The 13390-nt window shown below is 43.2% G+C and overlaps 2 protein-coding genes across 9 annotated transcripts in view; both read left to right on the top strand.

The window, feature by feature from the left end:
* Positions 1-9449, top strand: part of MGA (MAX dimerization protein MGA) — a 145991-nt gene extending 136542 nt beyond the window's left edge. For 5 of the 6 annotated variants that reach the window (XM_040226855.1, XM_040226858.1, XM_040226857.1 and 2 more), the window contains exons 21-24: positions 611-722; positions 1709-1942; positions 2906-3082; positions 4177-9449. In XM_040226855.1, coding sequence (XP_040082789.1) covers positions 611-722; positions 1709-1942; positions 2906-3082; positions 4177-5453 — 1800 coding nt within the window. In that variant the 3' untranslated portion in view covers positions 5454-9449. The remainder of the gene's footprint in view (positions 1-610; positions 723-1708; positions 1943-2905; positions 3083-4176) is intronic. The other variant, XM_040226856.1, reaches the window with a different exon arrangement.
* Positions 9450-11693: 2244 nt separating this feature from the next.
* The window catches only part of MAPKBP1 (mitogen-activated protein kinase binding protein 1), a 51093-nt gene continuing 49396 nt past the window's right edge, over positions 11694-13390 (top strand). The window contains exons 1-2 of one of the 3 annotated variants that reach the window (XM_040226862.1): positions 11694-11792; positions 12344-12565. In XM_040226862.1, the coding sequence (XP_040082796.1) occupies positions 12449-12565 (117 nt within the window). In that variant the 5' untranslated portion in view covers positions 11694-11792; positions 12344-12448. Of the gene's footprint in view, positions 11793-11819; positions 12566-13390 lie in introns of those variants that run through there. The other 2 variants (XM_040226864.1, XM_040226866.1) reach the window with 2 other exon arrangements.

Genomic DNA, 13390 nt, shown 5'->3' with positions numbered 1-13390 from the left:
TTGTGTTAGTATGTTAGTTAGCTGTGTTAGTGAACCAGTTATACATATACATTGTTTTCGTTTAGTCCCTAAGTTGTTTCTGACTCTTTGCGACCCCATGGACTGTAGCTCTACAGACTCCTCTGTCCGTGGGCTTTCCCAAGCAAGAATACTAGAGTGGGTTGCCATCTCCTTCTCAAGGGAAACTTCCCAACCCAGATCCAATCTGTGTCTCCTGCATTGGCAGACAGATTCTTTACCACTGAGCCACCAGGGAAGCCCATACATATATATATAGGTACATCCACTCTATTTTAGATTCTTTTCCTGTCCAGGCTGTTACAGAGTATTGAATAAGGTTGCCTGTGCTATAAATAGTAGGTTCTTATTTATCTGTTCTATATATAGTAGCATGTATATGTCAGTCCAGTCTTCCAGTTTATTATACCTCCTGCCTGTTTCCCCAGTGGTAACCATAAGTTTGTAAAACAATAAAAATGGTTTTAAATGACATTATAAAGTTCTCTAAAATATTAGATTTAAAAGTTTTTAATAAAGAAATTTGTGTAGACCTCACCTGTTTTTCAGAAAAAGAAAATTGATGGACATGATATTGCTATTTCTCTTCTAGGCATTCAGTGAAATTCAGGGGCTAACAGATCAGGCAGACAAGTTGATTGGACAGAAGAATCTCCTGACTCGCAAACGGAATATTTTGATACGGAAAGTATCATCACTTTCAGGTGAGATAATGGTGAATGATCTCTGGTAAAGGTCATAAATACTCTCCCGCGTGCGTGGGCTCTTTCTCTCTCTCTCCCCCTCCCCCATACGCTCCTCCACTCTCTTCCCTTCAAGTCTTTGGGTTGGCATGCCCTCACACTTTGAGGATGGATTCGCCTGCTATCTTCTAAATAAAATAGAGCTGTAACACTGATATGCCTAAGAGCTATAACACGGTTTGTCCAAGACCCAAGAGCTGTGACACGCCGAGGGCTTTAATGTCCGTCGCTCCAAATCGTTGGGACAAGACAAAGAACCGAGGAACATAAACTCACGTGACATCTATGGTGCCGTGACTTGGATTTAACCTGGCTGAAACAACCTCCACGTGGAAGAGGCCAAGCACAACCGGAGCCCAACTCAGTGAAGCTCCCACGGTAGAGGTGGAACGCGAAGAAAATCCAGCACAGGGAAAGGCCCATCGTGCTAGAAACCGGGACAGCGGAAAGCCCACGTGGCCCAGTCTCAGATCCCAGAAGACCTCCAGTTAAAATTACGATGGTTTCACATCAAGATAATGGTTCCAGCTACTCTTCGGAACAGATCCTGTGGGGATCACAACAGAGGTCACCCTGGGGCCCCTGAATGAGACAGGACGAGAGCTCCATGACCCCAGCTAGGTAGGGTCTATGAGCCCCGTGCCAGCCTGAAGAAGCTGCAGAAGACAGACCTTCGCCCTTCAGCTTCCCAATAAAGATTTCTGGGGTTCATGTCTCTCAAAAAAAAAAAAGGTCATAAATACAGCTTTAGTAAGGAAAATCCTTGGTAGATCTTTCAAGTACTACTTCATTTGAGTCTTGGTTCCCAGAATTACCATCAGAATTGTACAATTATAATCACTCGAGTGCCATATTTTTGGGGATATAGTTAAATCAACTGGACTCTATTTCTCATTATTATGTGGGGTCTTATAGAGAGTGACAGTTTATTCCCTCTCAACCTATAGGTAAGACAGAAGAAGTGGTCCTGAAGAAGCTAGAGTATATTTATGCAAAACAACAAGCATTAGAGGCACAAAAGAGAAAGAAGAAGATGGGATCAGATGAGTTTGCTGTGTCTCCCAGAACTAGCAAACAGCAGGAAGGAGCTTCTGCATCATCTGTAGATCTCGGACAGATGTTTATAAATAACAGGAAGGGGAAGCCTTTGATTCTTTCCAGAAAAAAAGACCAGGCCACAGGTAGGAGGGACATTTCTTTGTTTTCCTTGATGCAGATGAACATTCGGTTTAGATTAAAGAACTGAACATCTTGGCCATAATTTTAGTTTTAATTAGATGAAAGATGAGTTGTATTAAAAGCAGAATATTAACTACATTAGATTCATTTTCTAGCTTTACACACTCAAGCAAATCCTAATAAGTTATCCGTCATGGTAACATATAAGACTTATTTCTGGTAGGAGTTTATTTTTGTTAACTAAGCTCTTTTTAATCAGGTTGCAGTCTGTCAATGAATTGCTATATAGGAACAAAGTAAATTGGTTTTGATTTCTTACTCTGTCCTATATGATTTTGAAGGTGAGGCTATGTTGACTTTACATTACTTGCTTATATCCTCTGAAAATGGTATATCCTTTTCTACTCTTTCACTCTTCGGATAGCCACGTGTAGCAACCAAGGAAATCTGGTTTGTTATATCAGCTAAGAAGGTGGTGATGGATACTAAAATATGAGTTAGTTTTCACATTGCACATTCAAGTGATGTTATTGCTAAATAAGTAAGGACTTTAGTGACCATTTAGTCCAGTCACCTTATTTTACAGATGGAAAAACTGAGGTCTAAAAACTTGAAGTAATTTCTTAGAGGTTTATAGGAAAGCAAACCTAGGGATAAAATAGTGTGTACTTTCATCCTGCTTCACCAGCAAGACCATCAGAAGCATTCCATTGAAAAAGTGGTTCCGTAGCTCTGTTCCTCAGCAAAAATAAAATTCTGTCCCTTAAGAGAATCAGTGGATAGGTAACCATTACTGAAAAATCATTCAAAAAGTAAATTGCAAGTTGAGGTTCCCCAACAAATTTGAAATGTCTTGCTTTTTAAGTCAGAGTGTGGTTTTAGGCATGTCTCCTACATTCCTAGACTGTACACTAGCATTAATTGAACATCGTTTATCCTTAACTAATTTCTGATCTTTTTTACAGAAAATACCTCACCCTCTAATACTCCACACACCTCTGCCAACATTGTGATGACTCCACAAGGGCAATTGCTCACTTTGAAAGGTCCCCTATTCTCAGGACCAGTGGTTACTGTTTCTCCTGCTCTCTTAGAAGCAGATCTGAAACCTCAAGTTGCCAGTAGTTCTGTGGCTCAATCAGGTATTGTCTTAAGTGTTGTCTTCAATGGGTGGTGTAAGAGTTATCTCTGGTATCTCAAAGTGATAGAGAAAGCCTTTGAATATATTCTGTAGTAATATAGAGCCATTGTATTCAAGTCTGTGTGAGAGGGTTCTCTTTGGAACCTGTTTGGCTCTATCTGTGATATCGATTGGTCTTTTTTTACCTGGGGATGGGAACTATTTTGTGATCTCTCCTAATTTCTAATTGTGTGCTAAGTTGCTTCAGGTGTGTCCAACTCTTTGTGACCCTATGAACTTTGGTGCTCCAGGCTCCTCTGTCCATGGGGTTCTCCAGGCAAGAATACTGAAGTGGGTTGCCATGCCCTCCTCCAGGAGATCTTTCCTACCCAGGGATCAAATCCTTCTCTCTTGTGTCTCCTGCATTGGCAGGAGGGTTCTTCAACCCTGGCGCCACCTGGGAAGCTCAATTTCTAATTAGGGAAAGAATTTAAAAGATGGGAAAGTAAAAGGAATGTGAGGAGTCATTCTTACAGCTTTTGGTGTTGATAAATATGTATCAGTTTTGTGTTGTACTCAAAGATGGTGCACTCCTACATTACCAACCTGATAAAGTTGGAGCACCCTTTCTTTTGGCAATGAGGAGTTGAGTTGAAAAGGAAATTTTACTTTGATGACTTAAGTTTTACAAACCTTAATTTCTGTTAAGGTAAAAGGGCATCTTTACCAATACTGACACTGCTAAACCCAGTCTGGAGGAGTCCTCTTCCTAGGGTGCTGCTTTTAGGGCTTCACCTTTCTGTCAGAGTAGCAGTGATTGGGTGAACAGAGTCAAGACGCGTGTCTGCCTCAGGACAGAAAGATAAATTGGGGAGCATTTATATAAAAAATATTAAATAGGACTTCTATTAATGATGGAATATCAGTGTGTCTTTTGGTTAAATTTTACCTATTTTCTTGTTAGGCTAACTCTGTAATTTGAAAAACTAGTATTTCCTTTCATCTTCTTGCTAAAAGTAGATGGTGAAAATTTAACTGCTTTGAGATGGTTATTGGGTTTGAATGGGAGAGAGTGCTTACCACTATAGATAAATGAGTTTTTTTTTTCTTCCCTAGAAAATGACGACTTATTTATGATGCCAAGAATTGTTAATGTGACATCATTGGCAACAGAGGGAGGTTTGGTAGATATGAGTAGCAGCAAATACCCCCATGAAGTTCCTGATGGCAAGCCACCTGACCACCTGAAAAACACTGTCAGGAGTGAGGATAACTCCTGTGAAGATTTGGGTAGAATCTCTTCCAGAGGCAACCATAGAGATGTCAGAATGGCACTGGGTACAGCACAGGTTTATCTGTCACATAAAGATTCTGGTTGTCCACAAATAGTTGATGTTTCCAGTATGCAAGAAGCACAAGAATTCTTACCCAAAAAGATTTCTGGTGATACCAGAGGGAGTCAGCATAAATGGAAAGAGAGTGAATCAAGACGGGAGAGACTGAAGACAAAGGAGTCTCCATTTCATAAATTAAAGATGAAAGATCTCAAAGACTCAAGCATAGAGATGGAATTGAGAAAGGTAGCATCAGCTATAGAGGAAGCAGCACTGGATCCCAGTGAACTGCTGACTAGTATGGAAGATGAAGATGATACTGATGAGACACTGACATCTCTGCTCAATGAGATTGCCTTTCTTAATCAGCAGTTAAATGATGACTCTGTTAGCCTGGCTGAACTGCCTAGCTCTCTGGATACAGAGTTCCCAGGGGATGCTCGCCGGGCTTTTATCAGTAAGCTTCCTCCTGGGAACAGAGCAACTTTCCAGGTTGGCCACTTGGGAACTGGTTTGAAGGAATTGCCTGATGTGCAAGGGGAGAGTGACTCTGTCAGCCCCCTCCTCTTGCACTTGGAAGATGATGACTTTTCTGAGAGTGAAAAGCAACTTGCAGAACCAGCCTCTGAACCAGATGTGCTGAAGATTGTCATTGACTCTGAAATAAAGGACTCCCTCGTTCCCCAGAGGAAAGCAGGGGATGAAGGGAAGAATGCTTCTGGCATCCCTGCTGAGCCTGAAAGTGTGTCCTCACCCCCCATTCTCCACATGAAGGGTGGCCTGGAGAACAGCAGCGCGGACACCTTGTGGAGGCCCATGCCAAAGCTGGCACCTCTAGGTTTAAAAGTAGCTAATCCTTCCAGTGATACAGAGGGTCAGAGTCTCAAGGTGATGCCTTGTTTGGCACCTGTAGCTGCCAAAGTTGGGTCTGTTGGACACAAAATGAACTTAACAGGGAATGATCAGGAATGCCGGGAGAGCAAGGTGATGCCTACATTGGCACCTGTTGTGGCCAAACTGGGCAACACTGGGGCCTCGCCAAGTTCTGCAGGGAAATGAACTTAGTTGTTCTCAGGCAGAAGCCAGGCTGTGAGGGGAAACCTCCTTTCTCTGCAGGCAACTGTTTGTGTCATGGAACTGTGATCCTTGACTTTGAAATGGGGTGAATGATGGTAGAGAAAGGGGGTAGGGTGCTGACATCCGTATAAGAAATTAACTACTATGAAATTCTGATCATGTTAAAATGTGTTACCTCACTTGTGGTGCTGGGTCTCCTCATCCTCTCCAAGAAGATGCGATCCATTACTGAACACGAGGTGCCCCTCTTACCCAAGGAATTTGTAACAAGACTAGGTCCATAGTGGTTCCTAGTTCTTCCCTCCCAGAGTAAAAGCTGCTTGAGACTTAGGAGTTGCTATGGACTGAACCTTAGTTGATAGCTGTTGTTTTAAGTCTGAAGTCCAAGGAATGTGATGCACTTGTGCAAAGGGATCCAGAAGAGGTAGCTTTTAGTTGGTGTTTCAGAATAGGGGGAGAGAGGATGGGTACCATGGAATACCAAAGTGAAGGACTTAGTATCATTCAACAAAATTTTCTCTTCTTTCATATCCTGAGTAGCTTCCATTCCCTCACCTTTTCAATCAGAATTATAAATCTAAGCCTTCTGGTAAAGTAGGAATGCTTTTAAAAAAGCTTTTACTACTAAGGTAATCATTTTGAGATGTAAAAATTTAACTAGTTCTCCCTTACTGTGTTTGGGTGTTGAGAAGACGATTTCACGGTACCAAGGATTTCTACCTTGAATGTGTTTTTTGGAGGTAGACATACAGGGAGCCCTTCCCCTTTCACAAATCACATCACTCAAGAGACATGTAAAATGATAAGCATTCCCTCCCCATACCAGACAGTGGCCAAAACAAAACAAAACTGTGGGGCTGGGTATTTCACAAATCAAACCAGCCTCCTGGTGCTTGGAGGTTTCATTCACTGTTACCTGCACAGGATGTAAAGAAAAGAAAAGTCACAGTAGGCACTCTTTACCAGGGAAATAAGGCAGTATTTGAATCACAAGATATATTTTTTATTATCTGCTACCATGGATTCAATGATCTGTAGAGCTTTTTCACTCATTAGCTGTCAGGGTATGAGGTCTGACAGCCTGTAAAGATAAAGATATTTATATTTTTGTATAGTTGTTTTCATAGATTTCTCAAAGGCTGAAGTTTTCAACCTAGAAGATGAGATTTGTATTGAGTATAGAAATGATGTTTCCTATCTAGTTTGTAAATAATCATGGTGCACTTGAGGGGTCTCTTGGAAACTCCTGGGGGCAAGAATCACTATTCTGAAAATGTATAGACTGGGATTTAGCTGCTGCATTTTGCCTTTCTTAAATAATTATATTTTGGAATGTAACCCCTGTTCTGTCTTCATTGACAGGATTTGCTTGTGTTGTGAAACAATAACACAAGAGCTTCCAGTGCCTGGGCTGTGCCTAGGCAGTGCTGTTTCTTCTACGTCCCCTGCCTTCTTTATCCCAAATCCCACTCAGCATATCTTCAGAACTAGGTTGTGAAACCAACTTTGGAATGGTCCTAGCCAGCTAGTGAATTATTACCTCCGTGGTTGGTTCCCTTTCTAGTAACTCTGGTAATAAACAGATTGAAAAGGGTGGGAAAGTTTCCTCTGCGAATTGCACCGGGAACACATTCTTTGTTGGTTTTTTTTTTTTTTTTTAATGCTACTTGCCTTTCTTGACCTCATCAGCCTCCAGCCTTCCCACCTCTAAAGGTTACTGAAGGAGCTTGAAGTAGGTGATGAGTTCCCCTCAGCTTCTCATTATCCCTCCCACTTCTCTTTACCCAGGAGATTTCATTCAATGCCTTAGCCAAGGAATCCAGCACCTGTCTTCCCTGCTAATAACTGTCCTTGGAGATGCTAGTAGTTTAATCCAGGTATAGCAGTTTCCCATTATTTCTTTGCTTGTCTTGTCCTCGTGTTCCCTCCTGACTTTCCAAGGCTCTTAAAGCTTTTGAGGGTCAGCCAAGGAGCAGGCAAGTGAGCGAGTAATCCTCAGGAAAAGAAGGACCATTCTGCTTCTGAACACTGTTCCCTTTTTTAGAAGAAAATAGACAAATAGGTAGTATTCATTTCTTGATGGGAAGATATTTGACTGTTTATGGAAGATGTCCAGAGATAGAAATGAGAGATGATCCAGTGTGTTCAAGGAAGGCTGCAGATGTCATTATAAACCGCCTCGCCCCCCCAATAATGGTGTTTGCAAGACCTCTTAGAACTAGGGAGTTGTTAGGGCTAATTTGAGGAGGGCTCAGTCTTAAGAACAATCCTACAGTCTTGAAAGAAATCTAAAGATCTCCAAAAACTCCAACCCTTTAAACCTTACCCCAGGAGAAACTGATCTATGAAAATTCATGTGTGACTATGAAAGATGTAGTTGAGTGAAGAGTTGAGCAATTGGGAGGATAGTGAGCTCTCACCCTAACTATAAGAAGCATGATCTCAGTAGACCAATAATTCGCCTTTTTATACATCTGTAAATAAATGGAATGTTTTTAAGAATATAATTATGTCAGATTTAGCTTTTTCTTTTATATATTAAATATATATCTTTCTTTCTCTGCTTTTGAAAAATGACTATTTTTTTAGAAACCTAAGAACAGAAGAAGTTTGGTCAGTGGGAGAATGTATAAACTTGAAATAAATCAGTTACAATAATTAAAGCAGGACTTGGTGTTGCTAGGTTTGTGCTGAGTTGCAATAGAGAATTCTGATCCTCTGAGACATCTGGGAGGGGTTCCACTGAAGGAGTTTAATCATAGGAATTCTTACTATTTTCAAAGTTTCTGACATGCCGTTTGGGGGAGGTTTTTGGTATTCTAATCTTTGCAATATGTTTTACATGGAGAATTTGAAATTTCATACAACTTGATGGCAAGTATTTGTCTCAAGAAGTCATTCTACAGTGAAGAATGGCTAGCCTCCTAGTACCAGTGTGAGCAGGGTATAACATACCTGTTACCCATAGTCTTAGTCGCTAAGGACAATAGATGTTCTTAAAGCACGCTATAGGTTAACTAGTGTCACAGTTTACAAAAATTTTTATTAAAGGAGTCCTTTAGACACTAAACTAAGGTCACTAACAGATCAAGTCCAGTTATATAAACTTCATACGTATCACTGTGTGTAATGTTTTTTCCCCAGAATTATGATGAGATACTAAACAACAGGCCTTTCTATAACAAGTTTGAAACCGTTTTGAACACAGAAGAAAGGCAGACAATCCATATATTATTTGGAGCAGGGTTTAGTAGTATAGTTTTTTCCCCCTGATTATACTAGTTGAGATATTGGAATGATATCAGGTGAATTGAGAGGTAAATGCACTTTGAAGATAGTCTGAAAAATGATGATCCTTATTCCTCACTCTCAGATTAAAACAAAAAACAATGCACAGAGGCACAAAGTAGGCACATTTTCAGATACTTTTGTAGAGAATGATTGATAACCAAGAATCAGAATAGATTTATTGCACAGAATTGTTGATTTTTAAGAAAATATAAGGGCATCAGTATTTCATGTTGTGTTATCTCTAATGAAATTTTCCATGAACATTAATTGCTGGGTGCAGGGAAAATTAAAGCTGAGGTATATATAGACTTACTGCCATTTGGAGAAAAAGTAAAATGCTTTTTTGAAATTAAGTTGGAAATAATTTGATACATACAACTTTTGAACTGAGGCATAATTGTAGCATGACTGAACTGCTCTACAAAGATATGCTAAGTGCTGATTAATAGGGATGGAAGTGTGTGGAGGGTGAGAAGGAAGGCTAAACCGTGGGATGAGTTGAAATTTTGAGACAAACCTAAACTACTAAATTCTGTCATTGTAAACTATGCTGTTAGATTTTGTTAAATAAGAAAGCAGTCTTGGAAGCACTGTTTTCAGATCCTTCCTGTTTCCAACTGCAAACATTGGTCTCAGCTGTCCCACAGTGCCTTGCATGTAAAGGTGCTCAATAAATATTTGAATTGATGAGCAACTGTTTAGCCTGTTAGTTTTCCAGGATCTTATAACTGCACCTATTTGTATATTGAGCCTAGGGTAAATTTAAAAATCTGATCTAATTATGATCATGAAAACAGACAATTGTATACACCTTTCCTAGACGTGGAATTTTAGAATCTGACAACCATGTATACATATTGAGGACATAGACAAGTGAATAAAATGTGAAATAGCATATGAACAATGAAATATATGTGTAAGGGTCAGCTGCATTTTGGAGGGTGGGATAGCAATTATTTGAAGAAAAGTCTATTCACATTGGACCTGGGATGATTATTTTCTGAGCCTACAAGCCTGTTTCCAACATTGGTACTTAAAAGTCTACATGGTACATATCCTAGACAGTAAGGTAGGACTCAATTGTGAAGAATTAAAAATACGTGATGTTGATCCTAGACTGGAAGTATCCAGATTCTAGACTTCAGTCTCATTACACTGTTCTCAGTTGGTTTTTGCCAGATCATCTTAGACGATGAAAGCAGGAGCTTGTATTGTTTCTGTAACTTCAGCTTCAGATGGGAGTAATTTCGGGAACATTTTTCTGACGAGGATAAACCAAGTAGCTTTGGATAGGAAATGACCAGTGACTTTCCTGGCCATGAGTGGTTAGGTAAGTGAGAAATGATCCAGATAGAATTAAGGACAGCTCTAATAGGTGGAGGTGAGATTTACTAGGGAATGCAGCACACAAGTAAGGACACCAGGTGGCACCCTTCATCAGCAGTACTACATTGATCCTCCACGCCCCACTGCCTGCCACCATGGAGGCAAAATCAGACTAGCAAGGAGTAGAAGGAACCAGCCCCCTATTCATACAGTTATGGCTAATGACCCTGACCACCTCCTCCAGATTTGAAAATACCATTTTATATTTCATTACCTCTGCAGTGCATGGTTGAAAGGAAGGAAAGGTCATTCCTCTGGTAGCTATTGCCAGTTGGTTTTCCAAGAGGTGACTTCCCTGATCTTTGCCTCTGGTAGCTATTGCCAGCTGGTCTTCCAAGAAGTGACGTTTATGTCAACTTGTTAGCTTTACAGTTCTCACACAAGTATATACCTGTTCTGCCACTTGGCAGTACAAGAGCCACTCACAGCAGTAGGTTTAAAAGAGTTTTTCCCTCTTGCTAACATGTCATCTCCCCCAGGGTTCCCCTAAGGGTCTGGATCAGATAGGAGACATACCAGTGTACTTTCTCTGGAGCCCAACTGTTGAAATAGGTTAACCTTTTTGTAAGGTAATTTCTCTAGCAACTAGGCAGAAAGGCACCTAGAAAACAGGTTGAAACACGTGTTAAGTAATAGGCAAAGGTGTTTCTGTGCACACTCTGCCATCCCCCCAACTTCTCTCCCCGACCCGTGAGCTAGAAAAACCTTTACTATTGAATCTGGTGCCAACAAGCTTGGCAGTGATCTCGCCAAAGTAACAGTATCAAGGAAAAGGGTTCGCGAGTGGGTTTTGACAGGAACATGGAAAATGGCTGGAGCAGCTGGTTAACTGGATGAGAACGAGATGGAACATTGGAGGCTAAAGAAAACATGAAACCAATACGTCTCATCGGCACATTGACCCGACCGCCCCCTTCCCGCCTAAAGCTCTATCCTAGGCTATCAGCTCCTTCCGCCTTCTTCCACCGCGGCCAATCAGGTTGCCTCATTCAATACACTTGGTAGCGATCGACCTACTCATGAAGAATCATTTCCATGTAGGTCAACGCGCCCGGCAAGCGGCGAGCAGAAATTATTCTAGCCACTTTAAATCCCAGCTCTTAGGAGCAGACTTTATGGCTGTACCCAGTCCTGTAATTCTGAGCTAGGAGTTAGTTTCAGCTCGGTCCCCTGGGCCTATTAAAAGCCAACCATAGTACCGCTGGGGGCGTGGTTACCGTCCTGTTAGGGTTCTGGGAAGTGCGCTTCTCTGGGGGGACCAGGCCTGATAATACCATAAAAGGCTTGGTTTTCTCAGTTCTGAAGCCGTGTTCTGACGACCTCCCTCTAGGATCCGTAGTCGCGACTGCATTGTGCGGAATCCGTGGTTCCTGAGCGCCCAGTCCTCGGCTTCCTAGGCCCCTTCCTGGGCCCCGCCCCCGTAAGCCGTACTCGTCCACTCTGGGAACGCCCCCGTGCGTAAAGGCCGCGCCCCCTCGCCTCCGCTCCTCCTACCCAGCTGGTGGCTGAGCCTAGACGGTAGTTCGCGTTTTGAGCCGCTCGTGCCACCATAGCTGCTTCTGCCGCTGCCGCAGCGGAGCTGAAATCGCTGAGCGCGATGCCTGAGGGCGTTGCGAGCCGGGCGGCCCTCGCGCCCGGGGGCTGGTGAGGCTGGGCCCGAGCGGGGGCGCTGGCGAGTAGCAGGGGCTTCTGAGGGAGCGAAAAGTGAAAGATCTAGGGCTTCCGTGGCGGCCTGAGAGCGAGCTCGTGAGGGTCGTGGGTGGGGGAGGGAGGCCCCCGTGGCAGAACGAGTTGCAGGGCCAAGACGAGCCCCGCCGGGCTGAGTGTCCCTGCAGCCGCCGGCGCAGGTGCTCACGACCGCTGCGGGACTCCTTGGTAGCCTCGGTGTCCTCCTCCTTTAGACGCTGCTGTTGCCATGAAAACAGTTGGGAGTTAACGGGAATCGGACCAGTCACTAGCCCTTCTAGGGCCCATCTTATCCTTTTAGTTGAACGCCTCTGGCAGGTGTGGGCCTGGCATTTCTTCGCAGCTCAGGCTTTTTAACGCCCCCTTTCCCTGAGTCTGTCCTTAAGGCGTTTTAAGAAACCGCGCAGGGCTTGAAGGTGGGAATGAGGCTAAGGGAGAGAGCAGTTACCTAGAGATAAGAGCTGCAGGCACGGCTTAGGCAGAAGGTAAGGTGGCCTCTACCATCTCAGGTCAGTGAGAGGGCATACCGGCAGGGCCTGTGGAGTGGGAAAGCATTGCCGCTGTTGAGGCAAGTCTCAGGATTGGGCCAGGAGCTGTCCCGGGGGCTCCTCATCATGATGGCTGTGGAGGGGTCAACCATTACCAGCCGGATCAAGAACCTTCTGCGATCCCCGTCCATCAAATTACGCAGGAGTAAGGCAGGAAACCGGCGGGAAGACCTCAGCTCCAAGGTGAGTCCTAGTATTGGAAGCCAACCTTTCCCAGCCCTCCTCTCCCCTCCCCTTCTCTGCTCCACGTACATCTTTTACCTTACTCTTTCTGGGGAAAGGGGAGAACTAGAAGCTCATGGTGGCTCTACAGGACCATCTCTGCCGCTCAAGAAAGTAATGATTTAGTTACAAGGTAAAGGGAAAAGAGCCGCATGGGTGAGCATGCTGAGATTCATCCGCGAAGAGCATGAGGAAGGCAACAAGAGGGTTCAGTTGTGGCCTCACTACAAACTAAGTCTGTGCTTGGGGAAGCCAGTTGATATGCTGACTCAGTTTTCCTTCTTGGAAGAAGGTAGTGGGACCACGTATCCTGTGAAGGGCTGAGCTACCACAAGTGTTAAGTGTCACAGCTGTGTTTCTGTAAGACAGTGGTACCAGAAATATGCTAAAACACCTAGTCAGAGGAATTGGCTTGGTAAATGCTCTTCCCTGGGGTCAAAACAAATTTACTTGTCTATTCAAGAGACCTGAATTAATTTAACTGGAGTTTCTTGGCTTTTTAGAAAAGGTAACATACAAAGGGCCAAGTATGTGCCAGCCAAGCAAATTCTGGTTTGCCCCTGAACATTGCTCATCTCATTCACTATATCCCACCCTGCTGCAGAAGTTCTCCAGAAACCAAGTCCCCTTCCATCCCCTCACTTGTCTGAGTGGTGGCGTTTATGCTTTCTTCAACTTCATAGAGCCCCACAAGTTTGGGAGTATACAAAAGCCGACTAAATTTATTTAATCCCTGAGGGAACGTGGGGCCTTGTTCCCACAGGATCAGATTAGACTTTTGTGTCA

This window comes from Oryx dammah, unplaced genomic scaffold (genome assembly GCF_014754425.2).
Source record: "Oryx dammah isolate SB20612 unplaced genomic scaffold, SCBI_Odam_1.1 HiC_scaffold_26, whole genome shotgun sequence".
Classification (NCBI taxonomy): domain Eukaryota; kingdom Metazoa; phylum Chordata; class Mammalia; order Artiodactyla; family Bovidae; genus Oryx; species Oryx dammah.
Note: the sequence above shows the minus strand (reverse complement) of the source record. Positions and strands in the feature narration are given on the sequence as shown.